The sequence below is a fragment of the Paralichthys olivaceus genome, chromosome 10 (assembly GCF_024713975.1).
Source record: "Paralichthys olivaceus isolate ysfri-2021 chromosome 10, ASM2471397v2, whole genome shotgun sequence".
Classification (NCBI taxonomy): Eukaryota; Metazoa; Chordata; class Actinopteri; order Pleuronectiformes; family Paralichthyidae; genus Paralichthys; species Paralichthys olivaceus.
The window spans coordinates 20,585,837-20,608,793 of NC_091102.1; the positions used below are offsets into that span (position 1 = coordinate 20,585,837).

General features: G+C 40.6%; 1 protein-coding gene across 15 annotated transcripts in view; it reads right to left on the reverse strand.

Moving 5' to 3' along the window:
* tns1b (tensin 1b) overlaps positions 1-22,957 on the reverse strand; it is a 165,122-nt gene that overhangs the window by 124,207 nt on the left and 17,958 nt on the right. Inside the window, exon 1 of one of the 15 annotated variants that reach the window (XM_069532445.1) lies at positions 21,647-21,800. The exons of 11 other annotated variants lie outside the window; for them this stretch is intronic. In XM_069532445.1, the coding sequence (XP_069388546.1) occupies positions 21,647-21,661 (15 nt within the window). In that variant the 5' untranslated portion in view covers positions 21,662-21,800. Of the gene's footprint in view, positions 1-9,269; positions 9,605-16,276; positions 16,416-21,646; positions 21,801-22,957 lie in introns of those variants that run through there. 3 more of the 15 variants (XM_069532438.1, XM_069532434.1, XM_069532440.1) reach the window with 3 other exon arrangements.

Genomic DNA, 22,957 nt, shown 5'->3' on the forward strand with positions numbered 1-22,957 from the left:
CCACTAGACAATCATAGAATATTTTTCAATATATATATGTTTTAAGTTTTGTCTATAGTCCTATGTGGTAGAGATACCTGAAAAATGCATTTTTGTGATGTAATTTTCTACTTGATGGCATTTATAATACATCAAACAATGGGGAATCATTTTCTGATTAATATAAGCTTAACATGGTATCACTATTATCTGAAGGGACATCTTATTTTTTGTTTATCTTGATGTTGACATGTTTCCAAGCAGCTTGAAAAGTAAATCATCTACCATACCAACTAATGTTCTCACCAAGTTTTGTGAAAACAATGCATAGGTTGCATGTATGCACACGCATACACAGGCATAAACACACACATGCCAGCACACATGAAAACAATACTAGTGCACATGTTGGCTAATGTCCATGGGACCATAACACAACAGCAACGTTCCAGTCCCTGTAAAGTGCAAGGAGCTAAAAACCACCTTAGTGGTGACTCAATGTCAAAATTCTTGGTGCTAAATATTTCCAGATATCTCATTCGGTTTTTGCAGTGACTTCTTGTTCAGCTCTCAAAGTCCAAATGCAGAGCAGATTTTTTATTTTTTTTTTACTTAACAAGAGACTGTAAGCCTGTTTTTAATTACGTTTTTAACCAACTTCTCCTGAATGACATGTTACAACAATCAGCAGTTGAAGAAGGACGTGTCTGTGGATCCCCCAATTGTAAGCAGCCCACTACAGAACAAGTGCAACGGGCAACAATTCACAGCTAAATACCAGAAAGAAGAGGGTTTTTTTCTCGACCTTTCCTTCCTCTCGTTTCTTCCGCTCTCCAGTTCCCACTAACCAAGCAGCCTTACAATGAACAGTCACCTGCTTTTCATTTGGGGAAAAATGCACCCCAGGCATTCCTGTCTCTCCTTCCTCCAACCCTGCCTCCCCCCTCTCTCTCTTTCTCTAAGTCCGCTCTCTACATGCATTTCATCTCAGTGAGGTGGATCCAAGGGACGAAATTACTCAGTCATCCAGAAGTGAAGAAGGGAAAAATATCCCTTTTTCCCCCTGACCATAAGCACCACTGAGAGGAATGGTCATCTTATCTTGGTTGTGAGGATTTGGTGCTCAACAGAGCAGGTGACAGGTGACAGAGAAAGTTTTTTATTTGACTGTGGGGGCAGTGGAGATAGAAAGTTCTCCTGCCAGGAACAATAAAGACACAATTAGTCAAAAACTGTTATTAGTTATTTAAGAGTATTGTATTCTGGGACAACAGAGAGCACTTTTCTTATGATGTCGACCTCATTAGCTTCAGCATGGAGGCTTTATTTTCATCGCCATTTTTTGTCTTTGTTAGTTTTTAGCAGGATTAGGGAAAAGTTACTCATCTGATATCCATGAAATGTTATTGGAGAAGAGGTTTAAGTTTGAAGTGAGTGAATCCAGGTAAACTAGAGAGTATGCACTCTCTGAGCATCCTTCTAGGTATAATTTTGTTACATCTGCAAAGTTTAATTTCTCGTTCTGCAACAAAGAACACAGAAAGTTTCACTTCAAACTTGAACACAAGGGCTATTTACATAGAAAGGTTTTGTTTATAGCAGTGTGGTTTGATGGCAAAGTCAATCCCATATTGGATTTAAAGCTGTGAAATTAGTTGCAGACATTCATTGTGCCCACAAGTAAACACAGTCTTCATTTGGCACAATCATCACAATTTTCATCCATACATTATTTTTTCAATATAAATATTTCTGAATATTTATCTGTCCAATACTTTGATTACACTTTTACCATCTGCTTCAGGTACTTTGTGTTTCACGCTAATTCGCAAATGCTGACATGGTAAAACAAGATGATGATGACAGTCAACACTATGCCTGCTAAACCTACACATGTTGTCTGCATAGCTACATACAGTATAGTGCTGCTAGCATGAATGTAGACTCTCATCGAGTCTCTCTTTTTTGTTGTAGTTTTTCCAATAACTGTCACTTCTAGCAAATTAAACTGGTGTAAAAGATTTGCATTATAAAGCTGAATCGAATCTGTGTTATCTATTATCACTCTTACAAATGAACAAACTGAAACTTACAAAATGAATTTACGATCATTACTGGAGCACAATTAAATTGATATTTCCTGGCCTGGATTCAGGTATGTGTTTGTGAATCTTAGAACAAATCCACATTAACCAACTCATAAAAGTTAAAAGAGATAGGCTGTCTGTTTGAGGAAACAAAGCTCTGAATTTCTTCCCACAGTGTTGTGACATAGCAGTCTATGAAAAATAAATATACGTGTGGATGAAAGATGGCTACAAGCCGAACATAAAAACAAGAGGGATGGTCCTCGCCATTAGAGGGATAAAATAAAGGTTCATCATAAAAGATAACCAAGGGAGAAAAGGATGTGTTCCATATCACACTGGGTTGGCAGCTGTTCAGACACTGACTGATGAAACTAAAAACATAACCTAAGAGCGTTCTGTAGGAAGGATGGGGATGATAGGTTTTGGGGGATTTTGTTCTTATGATAAGATCTAATCATTTGCAGACTAGGGCCTCCTCTGTTCTTCCAAACTAGATAATAAACATTTCTGGATTGTGGCCTAAAACCACATAAAATAAGAAAAGTCAAATAAATCTAACAAATCACTTGTGGCAATGTCAACACTGCAAAAAAAGTCTGCTTATTTGAGGTCGAACCAGAAGAGTCATAAACTGAAATGACTCAAATGCAAATCTGAATCCCTTTGGATAAATGCACAGCAGGACGCTGTCAGGGCCACTTCCAATGAGGATTGTTTGGCCTCACACTTGAATGCATACGTATCCACAGGAGGCCTCAGATCACATCCAGAGTTAGAGGTTATCATGGCATTAACAAGTTCTGTCGGCCCTCTCTGGTGAGGGCCCTTCACTGACACGTTGGAGATGTGGGGCCAGGAAGGAACACCCTCCTCAAACAATCCAGAGAGCAGAGCTGGGAAAGTCGAGAAATAAATCCTGAAGAGCGCTTCATCATGATGTCACGACTCTCAGATTCACTCACACAAATCAACCATGCTCAAGTTCTGGCCTGAGATTTAATAAAGTGTTTCCCAGATTTCATCAGTGCTTGTGCTTTGTTGCTGTGTAAAAAAAAAAATTGTCTTAAAAAAGAAATTTCATTTGACTTGGCTCTTCTTTGTTCTGTTCTGGCAGTGAAGAAACACCAGGCTTGAGTCGACATGTACATGTAAGGAATGTTTTGGCTCACACTGATTGTGTTGCACACATGAGATATGGAACATATCCATATAGGGTGCTTTGGTAACTCAACATGAGGCTGATAAACAAGATATTGCGCCTTTAAAGGACCTGAAAACTTAAGAATTACTTAAGACTTGAAGATAAGTGCCAGAGCCTTCAAACATGTCATTGCTGGAACACAGCCACTATGGCAACAAATGCCATTAATTACAGAGATTGAGTCTTTTAATTTCATAAAGAAAGCACTCAGGGGTGGGGAATGTTTTCTATCCATCAAGCAATAAAACATTTTACAACACCTTTCACTGGCCATAATAAATTATTGAACACATATCAAACACACCTCTCTAATTTGATGGCAGAACTGCTTCTCTTTGGCCACTCATCTGATGTCAGATGGTAGTGATAACGATGATGATGACAATGATGATGATCCCACGCACATCTGGATTTAGCCAAAAAACAACAACAATCAGATCCGCACTAATGTCAGTACCATGCATTTCTTGCAAAGACAGCAATTCCTCCCTTTTACCGACATCTGCTGTGAGCCCATGCAGAAGAAATGGCTTGTTAGTCAGCATTTGATATGTCTGTGGCATCATCACAGGTCAGAGAGAAAAACTGGACAATTCTTGTGGTGTCCCTCAGTGATGATGGTTTGAGACAAACACTTGGGAACAAAATGACTCTGTCTGGTTGTAGCAGCTCCAGACCAGCACAGATTCTACCCCTGACACATGCCTGGGTGACATGGTCTCTGTTTGAATGTCTCTTGTAAAAGCTGCTTGTTGGACACAAAAACTCCACTTAAGAGTGTGAACTTTATCCAAGAACTTTTGTACTTGCAGCTCATCCAGTTTAGCTGCATGTTTCCAGCTGTAATGTCACCTGAGATTGGCCTTTTTCATCACTGCAAGTGTTTCCCTGCTTCACCCTGACCATGACCTAAGAGGCATACAGCCAGAAGAGACAACCCTGGAGGACACGTTTGTCAAGCCTTTTACGTTATCGTCTGCATGATCAAGCATTATAATATGAAATATCTATGACAAGTGAGCTTATATTAGCCATAATAAGTGAGTGGTCATACCAGAACAATTAAGGCTGGATCAACAAAACCAAAATTAAATTTTAATTCACTATATAATTGAATATCTAAACTATATAATCTCTAGAGGAAGAGTTATGAAAAATATTTAAGAAATATGTATTATCTATTTGTGCATTAATAATTGACAATGGCAACAGTTAGCCAGCAATTAGCAATCAGCTGCAGAAACAGTCATCAGCAGTATAAACTGAATACATTGGTAAAAGTTGAGGTGAGGGCAGGCATGTCATTAGATTCGTGTATTACAGCCAACAGCTACTGAAGAGCAGTAATTACAACGATGTACATGGAACTGAGAGTTAGCTAGAACACTCTGTTTTGTGAAAGCAGGTCCACTTACACAGAGGATGTGTCTATTTTCTCCTCCAACAGAGTGCAAAGTGATTTCTGTTGTGCCAAGTAAACACAAATGACGCTGCTATTGTGGTCAAAATTACTGTCTCATTAATGTCATTGTCAACAAAAGTGCAGGGGTTTTGCAGTGTTGTGGCTCCAGCGATGAGGGGGCCCAGGCCCCACAATGAGTCTCCTGTTGGCTGTCTACTCTTAATTAAAACCAGGTCCAGACACCTCCCCACGCTCCAGAGCCAAGGCCAGTCCTCACAGTGGTTTCACTTCTCCAACTGTGACCTTTGACCCTTGTTGTCCTCAAGAGTCTAACAAGCATTTCCTTGAGGGAGGTCACCTGTGTTAATCTATTTCACACTCTTCATACGTTATAGTCTCTGAAAAATTAAATTACAACAGTGGCTGAATAACACTTTATTTAGAAGATGTTGGTTCAGCAAACATGATCAGTTAAGGGTTTTAAAGACAGAATTATATTACTGACAAAAAAATTGCTGCTTTAAAAATCCACATAAACCATCTTAAAACATAATATATTGCTTATATTCATACATAATTTAGCAATCACCTAAATGATCAATCTATCTGCTTTACCATAATCTATAGTGGTTTCTTACTATTCAGTGTCAGGAATAACTTGCTGGTTCCTTAAAAACATAGAAAGCTTAACGTTTGAATGTGTTAAATTGTAAAAATCACAGAAAGTTCTAAGCACCAGTAGCAGTCCCAAGACGCTAAAATTTTCATTATACCCTTTACACCCATTACACCCCAGAAATTCATCAGTTGTGACATCGTGCAAGAGAATTTTGCCTTGAAAGGGCAGCTACAGGAAAGGGCATGGAGCAATTAACAAGAAAAAGGGTTAATCCTCCCCAGACCTTGAATGTGAAATCTGCAGAAATTGTGTGACTTCTTTTTTTCCAGAGGTGACATTTTGACCTGGCACCTAAGGAAAGTTAATGAATCAAATCTGACATCATGGAAGCCTAAAAGATGTGGTGCAGGGTACTCTGATTGTCAAAACTTGTCATTTCTGATGATCTGACTGTAAATGTGTCTGGATGGTGTTTCATCCCATGAATAATAGGGTGTGATGGGCATGGTAAGTGACAAAAACAGAGGGTAAATGATGTTATCTGGAAGTCCACGCTGGTTAAAACCCTTCAGAGACAATACCACACTAAATTAAACAAAGGTCTGAGGAGCATGATGTCTGATACTGAGATGCTACAATATTACTAGATGCCATAACAAATAAGAAAAATTAGGGAATAATGTGTCAGGGAAAAGTATTGTATTTCTCTTTCTTTCAAAAAGAAAGCAATATCTGAAATTCAAGATCAATCACTTATCTACACAATGATTGAAAAGCAGATATTATGAATAGGCACGAGTTGTGAAATAACCAATTTCCAATCCGTGCATACCGAGAATTTACTGCATATCATTTCGATTTATTTAATCTCTGGTTAAGTGGGAGTTCAAATTTCTGAATCCTGAAACTCCCTGCGGGGAAAAGCAGAAGGCCATGGGAGGTTTAAAGCCAATGTGCTCAGTGAAGCATGCACAAGGCTGGGGGTCTCCTCAGGAAAAGGGGGAGGTTCGGACACAAAGCTCAACAACTCTCATAAATCAACTGAGCAAGGGTTAAACTTCCCTTTTTGTTGTTCAAGATTTTTCAACCAAGTCACTATCAAGAGAGCACAAGCACAGAGCTGCACAACGAAAAACTGGTTGCAGAATTCCACAGGATGGCAACAACAGTGTGTGAGACAGCTGGAGAGAAACTGCATGGCAAATCCATTATAGTGAAAACCCAGATGTAACAATCACAGAAATCTGGACGTATTTCAAAGGGGCCCCACATGCGGAACATTTTTTTTCTCAAATCAGAGGTGATCTTGGGAAAGAATGAAACTAGCAACAGATCAGGAGAGAGAATGGAGGGTGGAAATGTGCAATGAGTATGAGGGACAAGAGATTAAAAAAATATGAGGATGAGAAGATTGGAGAAAATATTGAACCCTTTCATCAGAAGAATGGACAGAGCTCAGACCTCTTGTCTCTAACGTGTTTTATGTTCATTGGCAGGAGTAGACGATCCAAGCAAATTTGAAGCAGTTTGTCTATTTCTAGGGAAAACAACTAAAAGCCAATGACCTAACATTCCTGAGATGACACCATTTCCCAGAGCGATCCTTTTGAAACCGTCAGGATGAACTGAGTGTGTGTGTTAATGTATATCGATCATCCCAAGGAGTTCTTTGAACCCTGGCAACTCTGAAGGCTTAGACAAGGATCAATATTCACATTGACAATGCTGTGCAGTAGTGATCTGAGCCAGTGTTTACTACAACATGTTGTGGGATTAGTCACCTGGCTTCTGCTACCAACACCTGTTGGGTGCATCTAATGAGTGGATGCAATCATTGCCTGTGGTTCTTGAATGTCAACAGGATTTGCTTGGCCTTTAAACGTTCTCTCAGCGATCGCTAAGTAGACGACATTTAATTGTTTTCACGGTCATTTCAGAGAAACCTGATAAAACTCCCCCTAACACCCTTTTTTGGCATTCATTAATTATTCACAATGTTTGTTGGAGGAGCTGCACTCTGAAGGTCTTCTTTCGAGGCCCCGTCCCAACTGAGTCTGACCCTCTGATCTTGAGCTGCGCATCTTTTGTTCATTTCCTCTGTCCTTCAAGTTGCTCCTGTCATTTCCTATATTTCGCTGAGCATTTTCTTTCTGCTTCTAGGCTGGGAGAAATTCCCCTTTTATCCAGGCCTGTCCTGTTCTGACAAGAGCAAACCCTCCCCATTTGAGGCCAAGCTAAGGAATAGAGCTTGTCTAGTTCATGGGGATGGTCTGTTTCCTGCATCTGTACCTGCTCACTCACTCTCACATGCTCCCTCTCCCTCTTTCTGTCTGTCTTTCCTACATCTCCATTGCAAAATAACAGCTTTTTCAGATGTACTCACTTTTCCAGTTGCTGGAGAAATATATCTATGTCTATGCTGAGAACACCTGGTTGGTCTAGCAAGAAGAGTAAACTAACATCTGGCTGGATAGGTATAAATAATATAAAACTAAATCCATGTAAATATTTGGCATTTGATCAATTCTGACATTTTTTCTTTAATTTTAGTGTTTCACCACATTTTGGAAGTGTGGTTGAGGCACATCTCGTGGGGTTAACCCTACCTTAACCCTGATATTCTGAAATGCATTGTGCCCACAATAAGGCTCCTTTAGGGATATCAATGACCCTTAGCCTAATCGGCTAACATAAGGTGTAACCATATAAGACTGTTTTAGGGTCTGCTCTTAACGCAGGGGCACAGATTGGACCCCATGCCCTTAAGTGAGATCGCTTTGTCATACAGTGTTCTGATGCAGTCAATCAGTGACCCAGAGCTTAGCTGGGGGGCTTTGAGATTCTTTTACAACCCCCCTTTCACCTCGCCTCCCGCTCCTCAAAAGAAAGAATGGTAATTAACTGATGAAGAGCTGTGTAAGATTATCCAGTCTCTTCGCCAAGATCTCCAGCTCTGCCAGTGGTTTGAAGTCATGTCCCAAAGGACCACTGCAGAATGAGGAGGGATGGATCTCAATGGTCTATTCAGCTACTCTCCTCTTTCATCCTCTATTCAGCTGCAAAAGTGGAGAGCGGCATGCACTGTTGTATATTTGAGCCAGGAATGTTCTTTCATATCAGCACAAATTAGTAAAAGCACTCACAGTGTTTTAAGACAAGTGTTGAGACCGTGGTCACAATGCTTTTAGCGTGGACGCACACACACGAACACAGTTCTTCACTGACCACATCACAGCTTAGAGGGCACACAAGTGCACAAACAGCCCCTCACTGTGAGCGGGAATGCGCAGCAGATTGAATTATACAAGAGAAAGCAAAAATAGCTGAGTGTCCCAACCACCTAGAGCGAGACAGAACGGGACAGAGAGGGAGCGAGCGAGTGGGAAAGGGTGAGAAAGAGACATTTAATTCGACTCAGTGCAGAAACGTTTTCAGTCTGTGCTTGTGGAGCTCTAGAGAAAATGTAAATGATGCTTCTCCAGGGAGAAGAAACAGCGCACGGGTTTGTCTCACATTTGCACGCCCACCCATTCTCCATAATATCTTCCTCCCTCAAACGTGTCACCGTGCCAAGGCCCCCCACAGCCAGGGTCCCAACCCTCCGCCCAACCCCCGACAAGCAGACCACCCAACAGATCCCCTGACCAGCTTGATTTGATCAGGGGTTTCCAGTGGTACTGAGCCAGCACCATTTCTCAATGAAAAAAGAAAAACACAGCGAAAGGATTATGCTTAATTGCATCATCAGGCCAATTCTGCTCTTGTCACTCAACTGACTCATTTATACAATTATGATTCCACTATAACGCACAGTATATTATGCAACTCAAGTGTGCAAGTCATTGCATTTACATGCTATGCACAGGTGTGCTATCTCCTGCAACTTGGTCCTAAATGTGACAGAAGACCTGTGCTGACACTTAACAAATCACTCATGACCCTGGAAACTAATCCCATGCAGGTGGGAAGTTATCTCACCCAGAACATGCAGGACAGGCAGACCCAGGTGCGTGCAGGTCCAGCCAGAGCTGAGGGCAGGCTGAGAGACACAGACGGCATGGTGACGGACAGGAGTGGTGATGCTGCTGCTGCTGCTGCTGCTACAGACCAGTGGGTTTCTTCAAGTCTAATCCAGACAGGAGACAAGTTGCCGAGCGTCGCAGAGCCATGACTACCCTGACCGTCTTCCACCTCGGGCTCCTGCTTTCTCCCTCTTCCTCACTCTCTGACTTGCTGTCTCCTCCTCTGTCTCTCCCCCTGAACCTAAATTGGATCCTGACTGCCTCTCCTCTCTGCTCACTCTGTCTCTCGTTCCCTCCACCAGGGAAAGTTTCACAAAGCTTTAGGGGGTTTTTTTGGTAGGGAGGGGTGGCGTTGGTGGGGGGGGGGGGATTCAGGCTGCCCCCACCTCTCCACAGGAGCAAAGGGGGAGGGGATACTCCACTTATTATCCATCTTATTTTGCCCCTCCTCTCGCTCTCATCCCACCCCCCCACCCCCCTTTGCCCCTCCAAGTCTCACCACTTCTAATTTCATTCATTCATCCCAGCCCCCCCTCCCCGCTCATACCCCTCAGCATCCATCGCACTTCACCTCCCCCTCTCACCATCTCTCTCTATCCCTGTGTACTTGTGTACTGAGCCCCTTTTAATATTTCATAAACTCTGTCTCCCCCTGTATTTGCCCTTGGGATGAAAGTCTTGATGCTGGAAAATGCTATTCAGAGAAGACACCATCTGATTAGACTTCCAGGCCCTGCCTAATATTTGCATACATTTGATGAGTTCCACAGCTAATGTCTTCAATGATGTTTAATACTGTAGTGTTTGTTGCTGAATGTCCCCATTAAAACAAACATACTGTACATTTACATATTATCTCTTTAATTTGAATGTGAGCCCAATGCAGGGAGTTAGTGAAAATAACAGAGGTCAATCATCGTTTATGATTCGTAGTTGTATTTTGTTCTGAGCATAAATCTATTTTTTGCTAAAAAAAGATGGCTCAGGAATAAAATATGAGTGATTGATAAATTAATGGCCTGAGATTGAAGTCAGTTTGAGAAAATCGTGTTGGCAGCTGATCGTGGATCGTGGAGGTGGATCATACACTATGATTACAACAAGATTGCTTGATTACAATATGCCTACTCACATATTTTGTCCTGGCAATAACTCCTTTTTAATTGTCATTGCTGCTCCCTTCATTTCCGTCAGACATTTTACTGGCACACCTTTCCATTATGCTTAATTCCAGTCAATGTTGTAAGTATTGTAATTTTGTTGAGTTACACGTGGCATCTATTGCATTTCAGTCCATCCTGGGAGAGGAATCCCTCACATGTGGCTCTCTGAGGAATTTATGTTTTTCTCTCCCTGCTTATAGTTTTTTTGGTAGTTTTCCCTCACTCTTGTTAGGGACAGATGATGTCACACCTTGTTAAGCCCTATGAGACAAATTGTAATTTGTGAATATTGGCTTTACAAATAAAATTTGATTGATTGACGTGCAAAGAACGAGTGCGGTACAACTCATCACCCTGTTCCTACTTTATTCTCCCTCCCGGCCTCTTGCAGATGGTGTCCTTATCAAAGAAGAGAAATAAGAGTCCTGCAGGATCTACCTCTGAGAGTAGAAGTGGCCCCAAATAGAGCTGCCCCCCCTCCTCATCTTAACCCCTTACTAAAGAGAAAGAACACAGAGGGGCCAGGAAGTAAAAACTGCTTCATTATGCTCTCACTGCTCATCAATGACCACGTTAGCCCCATGCGTGACTCTTTATCCTCTTGTATGGGTATTTGGTTTTTCTCACACTCACACACGCACACCCAGTTGTGGGCTACACACACCTGTAGACACCCACCACTTAACATACACACCACAATTCTCTCACTTTCTATCACAACGTTTCTTATGTATAAATAATTTAAACATTAACTCATCTTTCCATTATGTTAAGAACGTTTTCTACTAAACATGGTTGTAAATATTACACGTGGCATCTATTGCATTTCAGTCCATCCTGGAAGAGGGATCCCTCACATGTGGCTCTCTCTGAGGTCTCTACGTTTTCCCCCGTTAGGGCTTTTATAGTTTTTCCTCACTCTTGTTGAGGGTTAAGGGCAGCGGATGTCGCACCTTGTTAAGCCCTATGAGACAAATTGTTATTTGTGAATATGGGCTATACAAATAAAATTTGATTGATTGACTTGACAGAAATACACAAAGTCCAGACCCACAACCTCCTAAAAGCATAAACACACTTAATTTAAACCATCAAACACACTGCATGCACATACATAAACATCTACCAATAACCACCTATTTCTCCCCCACATGCAAACACATACACATCTTTCTCACACGCTATATAAATACACAAACCCACCCACTGCACACAGACATACAAACACACTCAGCCAGTGGCACAGAGGATTAATCCCCTGGTATTTCCTGAAGGCCACCCCTATAGAGACAAATTCACTAAAGGAGAGAAAGGTTGAAAGAAAACATTTAGGCCAGATCCCACTCAACCATCACACACACACACAGGAAATATCTTTCCTAAAGTTGAAAGGGTTTTCAGTTTTATTGAAACAATATATTTTTGCTGTATTTTGTGCATTTTTTACGGCTTCAGTTGACAAATATTTTCAAACAATTTAATTTGAATCAATCAATAATTTAATGACAAACACAAACCAGATAAAAACACTGCAGCCAAGTGCATATTTATTTGCCTACTAATTTTGATAGCACAAAAATCAAAATCTGCATAAAATGTATTTTATAATATATATCATATGAGTGCACTCAGTATTGCAGAGTGCAGACATACAGTACTACAGCACAGTCTTATCTGTTTTTAGATGAGACTCACTGGTTGATGCATTAATGGTTTTTATTAGTGAATCAACAGTTTGGTTTCCAGTTAAAATTCATGCATTTGAGCATAAGCACATCTCACAGAGCTTTCAGAAGTATGGACCTGGTGAAGATGTAGTCTCAAATGTGAACTCTTGTGTTCTTTGACTGATACAATACTGATGGAAACAGGGTTGATGAGTTGAGGTTTCATCACTGTGAGTGACACCTTTGACATGTAACATACTCATTTGATCCATTAATCCAAAATACAAATATTGATAGTGACTGATTATAACAGCTTAAAATATTTTTCAATTTCAATTTAATTCATTTACATTTCACTTCACACCCCATGGGAGCTATTTTGGAACATGAGACACTAATTGTCTGTGCATATCAGTGTGGTCCAGTCATACTGAAATGAAACTTCACAGCATTGTACACTATGTTCTTGCATTATGTCACATTGTGCAGTTTCCTCTCAGCACACTCTCGTGTGATAAACAGTACATGATGCATTATTTATTTTTGATAAACACAGTATCTCATATAAGTAACCCTAGATTTTACTTTGCAGCAAAAAAGAGAGAAAATATTTTTGCTTAGTTGTAATTTGTAGTAAGGTTCTATTACTTTGCAAATTCTTGTTTTTAATCGTTCCCAGCTGATATGTGCCTTTGAGAGATTTCATGTTACTTTCTATTTTAGTTGTTGCTAATCAGATATATGATAGGACATGATGGCTGTTCAAAGACAAAGTGATCCAGGACCAACTGTCACTTTGGCACAACACTGATGACGGACTGTATTACCCCTCAGACATTATCTACCAGACAAACGCACAGTTCACACAGAAAGTGTTACAGCACCACCCACTGGTGGTCACTAAACAAACTGCCTCCAAGTTTTATAGCCATACACAGACACTTGCTCACAGCACAGTTATTATCCTATATTATTAAAAAACAGGAGGGCCTGCAGGGGAAATGGAGGGTGTGTGTTTGTATGTGTGTGTGTGTGTGTGTGTGTGTGTGTGTGTGTGTGTGTGTGTTTGTGTGTGCGAGGGAGGTTGTAATGTAGTAAAAGGAGAATGGGCATATTTCCAAGTCTAATCAGATCACTTGTGGGATTTGTTTTAGTACCTCTTTAACCTTGACCATTTCTGTCTTCTTTTGTAAAACAGAGCCAACACTGGACAGCGAGGCACTTGCACAATTAAGAAGATTAAACGTGTCAGGTCACTGTCCTTGAACTGAGTGAAGATGAGTAAACAGCTGAGAGAATTCAAAGCTGGACTGCCCTGTACAATGGCAAACCACTCAGTGGATAAAAGAAGGAAAAAAGCAAGTGAGGAAATATGTAGATGGAGAGGAGAAAAGATAGAGGGGTAATAGATAGAGATAGAGATAGAGATAGTACGTAAGAAAAGATAAGTAAAGAGTGAATGTGTAAACAGCACAGGGGTGTGTTCTGTCATCTTGGCTGACGTCCTAGAACCTGCTAGTTGAAGGGGGGAGTTCAGTTGTTGACAGACAGAGGAAGAACACACTCCAACAGGCCGCCGACACACACACACACACACACACACACACACACACACACACACACACACACACACACACAACCCTTTCCCACCCCCATGACTCCCATCTGTTGAAAACAATACAGACCCAGGCCCTCCCTCCCTTTGCAGCAGGCTCACATGTGTGTGCACGTTTTCCTCTGTTCTCTCTCTGCTGTGGAACACTGTGAGGAAGGACTGTCCACCCAACACCAGAACACACTGACCCACAGAATCAACAATAACACTCCTGGAGTACACAGTGTGTGTACTTGTTTGGGTTTGTTTTCATTTAGACATGTTAAAGTGATCGACTATTTTCTGTGTATGGAAACCACACTGGCTGTGACCTATGCTTGCTCCTCATTTCATCTTTTATTTATTGTCAAATGGTATGCTTTTGAGGGAAAAAAAAATTGCTGAGGAGAAAAATAGCTGCTCTACACCAGGTACACAGAATATCTAAGAAAGTTGAATCAAATGTATGAAAAAAGAATCCATAATTATATCCAAACAGAATAGTGTGCAGAACATTATGTTGTTGATTGTTCCCGAGCAGTGCGCAGGGCGTTCACATCCTGTGACTGACATTTTAACAAGCCCTCAGCTGTTTTGTGAGGGGGACATGACACACACATACTGAACAACATAACACGAAGAGTGAGATATAATGTGGCATTGTTTGTTAGAGTGATTCATCACATGTGTTGTGTTAATCAAGTCACGATTGTAAGAGATTAAACTAAACCATCACAACACAAAAGGTTCAAAATGTATTAAAGTGACTTCAATCAACACCTACCACTGATCTCAGACTCTGACTCGACATGGCAGGCAGCTGCTTTCCCCATTTTTCAAGGTTAAAAGAACTCACTGTATGCTGACTGCAAATCATCATGCAGCACACAGAGTGCACAAACTTTTTTTGATGATTGATTTATCCTATATCCTAAGTCATTTTTAGCATGACAGTAAATACATGTTCTGGGCTGAGTTATGCTTTTTCTGATGTTACATAGGCCATAAGAATAAGGAATGGAATGCCTGCAGACCAATCAGTTATGAAAATAACTACATTATTGGGAGGTTGCTGCCCCGTTTGTTGTATAAACCTTATCAAGTGATGATATACGCCAATGGGATGTCTGCTAGTTTCTACAGTGACCCAGTACTCCTGGTAATTACACAGTTAAGATAAAGGTCAAAAGTCAAATTATGCAGATTTCATCATCATTAAAAAAAGCACCTTTTGGGTCAGGTCACGTTGAGAGGTCACAGCAGAGGGTCATCCACAGAACATCATTCCAGGATCTGACAGCTGCTTAACACCGCAGTCCTGCTCACTGCACAGTACCATCTTACTGCCCTGCTGAGCCATATCGCTAACTGATCAACAACTCAGGGTCAACACAGACAAGAGCTGAGAGATCTTATATCCATTGACAGAGCTGTGGGCAACTGAAGGTGAAGTGCTTGTCCAGCCCTGCAGAACACCAGCGACCATCACAGTGCCAGAGGAAGATGGAGAGAGGGAGATGCATGCTAAAGAGCTACAAGGGCCAGACCACCAGCCTATGACTAAGACATTTTGTGCTTTAATTAAGGACGAGCTGGTGTGGAGCTAAAACCTGTGTGCACACGTGGCTGCATATGCAGGATTAATGGCTCTATTATTCAGGACAGACCTTCTATCAGGAAAAGTCAAACTGGTAATATCCTGTGTCAGTCTGTGTCCATTTGTGCATCGTAACATCTTTATCTCTCCATCCTTTTTCACATGTGCTCATGTCAGACCATTACTGGCTGGATGTTCTACAAATATTGGATTTATTCCCATTGTCATTTTCATAGTTGTATTGGCAACTGCACATGGAAAGGTTGAGACATTTAGAGATGGGGTCAAGCAGAAGAATGAGAAAACCAATGAATGAATACATTATACAGTCAAGGAAGATAATGAATTTATACAAAATGCTAATATGCTTATGTTTAGCAGGTGTAATGGTTGCCATGTTGACCACCTTGGTTCAACGTGTTTGCACATTTGCTAATTGGCACTACACACAAATGCCATTAGTTTTGAAAAACATAATCAGTTCCACATGATGGTGCTGGAAGAAAAGTCCTGCAATTACAATTAGGATTCATCCTCTGGGGACCATTAGGATTCATCCTCTGGGGACCATTAGGATTCATCCTCTGGGGACCATTAATGTCTTTACCAAATTTCCTTGCAATCCATTTAAGAGCTAATACTTGAGTCTGGACTAAAGTGGTGAACCAGTCAATCGAAAGATCAACAGATAGAACAACTGACAATGCCATTCCTATAAATACACTGCAAGCATGGCTACAAATCCTGTCCATTGCCTCAACCCAGAGTGCTGTAGTGTTCATGTAAATAAGCAGCATTTGCTTTTTCTCTTGTAAACAGGAAAATAAAATCACTGAACACCCCTGATGCCAAGTTAAACAAACAGATGCATGAGCCTTAAATTGATAGAACATTTTTTAAGCTGTACCATCATTTATATAACTTTTTAAACGTGAACTGTACCGTGTTTTTGCTTGTCCTTTGTTTCCGAAATGGAAAGACGCATGAGAAGACAAATTTTACCCAAGTCAGGACTGTGGCGAGACACCAACCTAGTCCAGCCATTCTCGCCTCAAGAACTTGTCACGTCCTCCGATGCTGCCACTCCTTAATCAGCGTCTCCCTTCCCTCTCTGTCTGTCTTTCAAAACCCGTGTCCAGAGGTACAAGACACTAGTACTTAGCCATGCACTGAATCCTGGGATGGTTGCTGATCAGGTCCAAGAAATGGTGCATGTTCCTTGACTCTCAGTGACTAGATGTCTCCCTAAAGTGGAGTTGAGGTAATTTCTACATGCATCTCTCCCTCTCTTGCCTAGCAACCCTGCAGCATCCCTGCATCCATCCCGTCCCCTATTTCTCTGGATGCTGCAGGTTCTTCAATTCAGTCTGAGGAGGACAAAGATGAGTAGACGGGAAGACAGAAGTGGGCGGAGGTGGGGTTGGTCCAGCAGAGCCGTCTGGTAAAGAAGGAGGCACTTACAGTGATGAAAAAAGGAGGGGGGTCCGCAATTTAATGTAGAAAAGAGGGGGATGGCTTGGAGAGAGCTTTTTGTCGCAGAGAAAGGACAATGAATATGAGATGTGGTAAATGAAGTAACATTATTTTCCCAGTGATTAAAATAATAATGCTATGAAGCACAAATAATGCAGAAGCAGGTACATTCCAGGTGACGATAATATGACTGCCTATTTAATGTCAGAGTAACAAGAGGTAAAGATTCCAAAATGGAGACAACGAGGGTGAAATACATGAATGGCACAAAAAAAATCATCCAGTAAAAAGAGTGAATGTGTATGTAGAGGGCTGGTGTATGTGTAACTGACAGAGGAGTCCTTGTGCAGATCAGCAGTTTCAGACCAATCTTGAAAGGTCTATGGAGCCTCTGTGGCTGAATGCATTGAGAGGAATTAGTTATAGGATTGAGAACGAAGACCTGATCCAGGACTTAATACCATGACCTGCTTGTTTGCTTTCCCTTGGTTAATATATTGGAACATACATGAAATTAATTGTTCTAAAGGTACTAACATTTAAAAAGTGCACAAGAACTGATGTTTTGAAGAGCAAAAATAGACCTTTTAAACTAGAATGGTAATCGGTAAAGCGCATTCCTCCACCACGGCCTAACAGACTGTCACATTACAACTTCCCCTGGCCAATACCTGACTAACTGTACATACTTCAAATTGTAAATGTCTCATCGTTCAAATTGCACAATCCTTTTTTTGAGTTTACAGTATATTTCACAATCCCTTTACTTGTGTTTATGATATTTCTACATTTTATTTTGTTTCCATTATTCTATATTTACGCTTGCACAAAACACACCACAGCAAATTCCTTGTATGTTTAAACTTACTTGGCAATAAACCCTGATTCTGATTGTAAAATATGCCTGTTTGTTTTCACCAAGATCAATAAATTATTCCCTGGCAAATAAGTGGAAATGTAAAAAAAAAAAACACATCCTAATTTCATGGTAATCCGTCCAGTAGCTTTTGCTTAAATAAACAAACAGACAGGTGTGAGACATAACCTCCTTGGCGTAGGTAAAAGGAAGAGTATGGTCAATTCTGCTGGAGAAATCTGTAGTAAAAGCTCATGAGACAAATTCTCATTGAAAGTCTTGAGAGGCTATAGCCAGAACATTTGTTTCCATGTTCCTGCAAATATCACATTACATAAATATCCCAAAAGAACAATAAAGAGCAGCATTGTTCCAAATCTGCTATAAAGCCACACAGGAAACTACGCATCTTTGTTTTCATTTAGGGAAACGAGAAGAGGAAGCCTCTGACTTTTTGGTGAAACTGTGGTAAAATAGGCCTAATGCTTTATTTGGGAGTATTCTTGGCTGCTTCCTGTTTTTTCTTGCACCCCAGATTTTTTCCACAACCTGCTCCACTTCCGAAAATCACAGCAAGGTGATGGAAAGAGCAACAATCATGCTTTATAGTGTCCAGGCTGCTGATCCAACGTTTTGCAGCTAACTCGGCACATCCATGATTGTACTGAGCCCGGCAGGTGTAACGGAGGTTTTTTCACTTGAGAACAATGTGAATGCCACGTAAAGAGCAGTTAGCGCTCTGTGCCTTGCTCAAAGACACTTGGTGATTGGTGACTTGAAGCTAAATACTCAGTTGAAGGCAGGGTCTCGTTATTACAGAAGATTACAGAAGATTACAGAATTCTGGCAAAGGGACAGAGACTTTCCATAGAAGGCGTGGGGACAATATCATGCGCACTTCCTCTCTGCAGTTAAAACAATGGTCTGGTTTCAGTCTGGAAACATGAAGTCTGTTGTCTGTTCTAGGAAACCAAACGAGAGGTTAGAGAGGTAAGGGTCATTGTTCCTGGGGGAATAAAAGGGGAAGTGACTGGTCAGGGTTTTAACAGGGAATGACAGAGATGTTTTGGTCACAGCTGTTTGTGTACATTCAACAGTTTCTTTTAATATTATTCATCAATGCATGTAGTCCCTTTTCAAGAGCATCATGAAAAAAGCTAGAATTAACTCCTTGCCATCATGTTCCCCTGCCACTGAGTTATGGCTCAAAAATGTGGTTTGACCACCAAAGTTCAGTTCATCCCGGAATCCAAGCAAATGTTTATGACGATTTTGAGTCAAGACAGCAGCGGTCGTCTCTGGCAACATTACCTTCACTTCAACTTCTAAAGAACTTCTTTAGATGTACAGTGAAATATGTTTGAGCAAAATGTCAGTTTTTTGCCGCACGAGTTATCTCAAAAACATGTTTTGTGACATCAGAGCGATCTTTTGTCAATTGTGCAAGTGAACATTCATGCTTCGTTTAAAGAAACTCCCAGAATACAAGCCTGAGATTTCATTTTTACAGGATCGGAACAGACAGATGGGGCATAAAGCCCCAGACATTGGCTATTACCAGCGAGGAGGCATAGAAATTGTAGAACTGATCTGTGTTAGGATTTAATAGCCACAGTGCCGCAGACTTAGTGCTACAAGGTTTAGCTGAGCTCCAATGACATCATAAAGCCAGTTGACGCCCTGTATAGCAGCTGTAGGAGACTGTTACTGCCACGATATCAAGTGACACAGAGACTATTACCAGGATCTGTTGGTTATCACTGCAACAAATTTAAAATGAACTTCACTAATGGCTAATAATAACATTCCCTTAGGAGACCCATTTGTTTAAATATGACATTGCATGTTACTGCCCCCAACAAAGTGGCTGTGATTAATGCAGCAGTTTTCTCCTGCCCCTCCCACTATTGATCCAAGGCTTCCATTTTTGGCCAATATATAAGCACATGGCACAGAGCCATGGGGAATTAGGTGAAAGCTCATTTCATCTTTGAACATAACAAAGACACATTGCTCTATCTTAAGTCAGCAGATGGAGACGGTTTTGGCAAATTGGCATTCATGGGAAATTTAAGTCCGGCATGGTGACAAAATGGAGTGCTCACTTAAGATATGTCATGTTAAGAAAAGCTACGATATAATCCCAGCTCTCAGCCCAAAGCCTCTTTATCTCTGTGACTGCAAGCAAGTGATACTGAAACCTCAAGCTGCAACAATGTGTCTGGGGAAAGAGGATTCAGACTTTGATGACATGCAATGGCAACATTATCTGGTAAGGCACCACAAACAGATACCAAGAGTTGCAAATTCAGTAAAAGTTTCAAAACACACTACCTAAAACAGTGTGACAGTGACAAGTGAGCTCAAGAACAATGTATCAAAGGGCAAGCAAACACTTTTCCTACATTAGTGCAGAACATTGCAAATATAGATCGTTGCATTTGATCATTTACATTATTCACAATCTATATGATCATGAAATCCTTTTTGGTGATGGATGAAGAAAAGTTTTAAAAAAAATAAGGTTTGCTGCAAACTTCATCCTTTGTGAGGAATAAATTACAAATTCCAAAGGGCAGAAGTGAGCTATTTAACCTTTAATTATCATCTACAGAAGCACCCACCATACTCAAAGTACCCCCAGTGACCATTTCACCTTTGGAGCAGCAATTATCAACTCGCCTCAAACACCAAAGTCTTCTCAGCAATCATCAGCTGCCTCATAAAAGCCCAGACAGAGCAGAAATGAACAGGATGTTTGGGAAGGTGATGAAAAGGTATGAAGGTGCAGTTCAGTGCTGGCTCCATTTTTCTTCACTTCATAAAAAAAAACAAAAAACAGCAGCATTCCCAATTACATGTATATGTATATCTAGACTGTCTATCATCTTGAATTTATATTTATTTTCTTCATGTCAGAGTGCCTCTCCTGACATGTGGTCATTCAGAAGTAACATAAAAAAATAGTTAATTTTAATTAATTACAAGAAGTCTGCTGTTCTCTGTTCTGTCAACCAGCTGAGGGTCATTGTTGCTTAAGAGTCGATGGCAGACAGGACTCCACCTCCAGTCATCAGTGTATAGATTATTGCACAGCTGTAAAGTAATCAGCTATACGGACACCTCTGAGAGTGAGACCTCCACCTCAGAGGACGGGACAAAAGAGAGACAGACGTGCGGACAAAGCACAGTCTGCCTTCCGTCGGAGATTAACATGCAGACGGTCAATTAAATAAAGAGCCTCACATCTACAGTAAGTAGAAACGACTCTGTCCTTAGGAAATGATGAATAAAAAATGACAAACAAAGTGTCTCTTGGATTTGTGCAATCTACAAAGATCCCCCAGTTACCATGTGTGACCCCTTCATCTCATTAAACTGTGTATTACCTATTTCACCTACTTTATTGACAGTGGCTTTGCTCCCTGTTTGCCTTCAAGGTTTGATTTTTCAAGAAAATAGCTCATGGAAACATCACTTTTGAGCCGGTGGCTCTGCAAACAATATTGAGACTGCAAATCTGAGCAAGAGGTACCTGAATTTACCAAACTCAGTGTGGTTGATGTTGCATCTGCTTCACAAACTATCTCAATGATTCAGATACATAAGAATTTCATTTAAAATCTCTTTAACCTATGCCTTTAGCTGTGGGTTAATATGGATTACACTGCCACTTAAATCTTGTATATTTACAGATTGTTCCACTTAAACATTTGAGAGCTTAACTGTTTAGATAAAGAAGTATGGATTTGAAACTGAATGGAAAACATCTTCTGCAAAGAAAAAAGAATAAAAATCTATGGTATAGTTTTGAAAATGGTTGGAGTTAGTTGTGTTAGCTTTATTTTGTCTATATCCCATAATAACAGGCCAAAACACCGGCAAAGTCTTTTTGGATTTGATAGTTTGTGTGACTGACCATAAAGTGGGAGCGGATCTCTGACCACCCACAGTTAAAAATGACAAGTTGAAACAGCACTCACCAGCCAGAGGGACATCGCAGAGTTTTCTTTGAAGACACCTGGGTCAGTAACACCCTCTCACTGATCCAGAGCTTTCTTTAACACTTGCTCGGCTTTTCTGGGATTAACAGGAATATGTTTTGTCCCTCAAAGCTGGATGCACTGACCAAAGAGAGCCCAGCAGTCTGGCCCTTATCCTGACATACTTCCTGAGCTGCATTGTTAGCAAGGAGAGAGGAAACACACACACACACTATGGAAAGCTACTGTCAGGAGATCATAATATTGAAAGTGAGAATACCGAGACCTGTCGCTCTCTGAGATTCCTTTTTTATGATATGAGGCCTACTTTTGATTTACTCTTTTTGACAGTTAAACTCTTCTTCCAGGTGTGTTAAGATGTAGACTCAAGCTATTATGGAAAATCTTTTAACTATTGTTACATAGTTATTGTTCCAAACTAAATGATACTATCAAAGGATATGATTTGTTTCAGTAAGATGTTTAGCCAAAATACAGATTTTAGTAGCATCATCATCATCACTACCATTTGACATCAGACTCCTCACCCAACAGAAGCATTTCCAGCCATGACACGTGGAGAGGTTGGAGTGATATGGGTTTGATAACTTGGGATGGCTATGGCTAAGGTTCCCCTCTCAAGCTGTAAAGAAATGACTGAAAATAAAACTTCTGGGCTCTAACTTCGCATAAAATGTAATTTATAGGACCATTGTTGGATTTTGACCACTTGGGGGTAGGTTGAACAGATAGCAGCCTACTCACCATGAATCTTGTCAAATTTGTTCTGACAAAATCTTCATTTTTGTTGCTACCTACTGTTGACTCTCTCTGGTCTGTATGGAGCCCAATGGGTATCACTACAGAAGAAACATATTTCTTGCTCTTCAATTCATAATGACAATCAGTCAAACTAAACAGCTCCTTCAGATTAACAGTTTATGGCCTGAAAACCAAGAATCTTTTCCTTTTTGTATAAAAAACAATGATGGCTAATGATGCAGAAAAAATGTCCACTGTAGTGTCACTTTGGTCACCACCAGCTCTGAAGACACATCATCTACGTAGCTAGATGCTTGCATAGCTAGTGGAGTTATAGGTGCTGAAAATGATGAGCTAAAAGAGGCTAAAGGAGGAAACTGGAGGAAGTCATTTTTATTAATTGTTAAAATAAGATATAGTTCATTTTAGATGTGTGTAAAATAAACACAGATTGAAATCAACAGGCCTTGCATCAGCTATGCATTATTTTACATTTTCACTTTGAGTTGCAGGCAAATGAATCAACTCACTGAGGTGATGGCAGCTGAG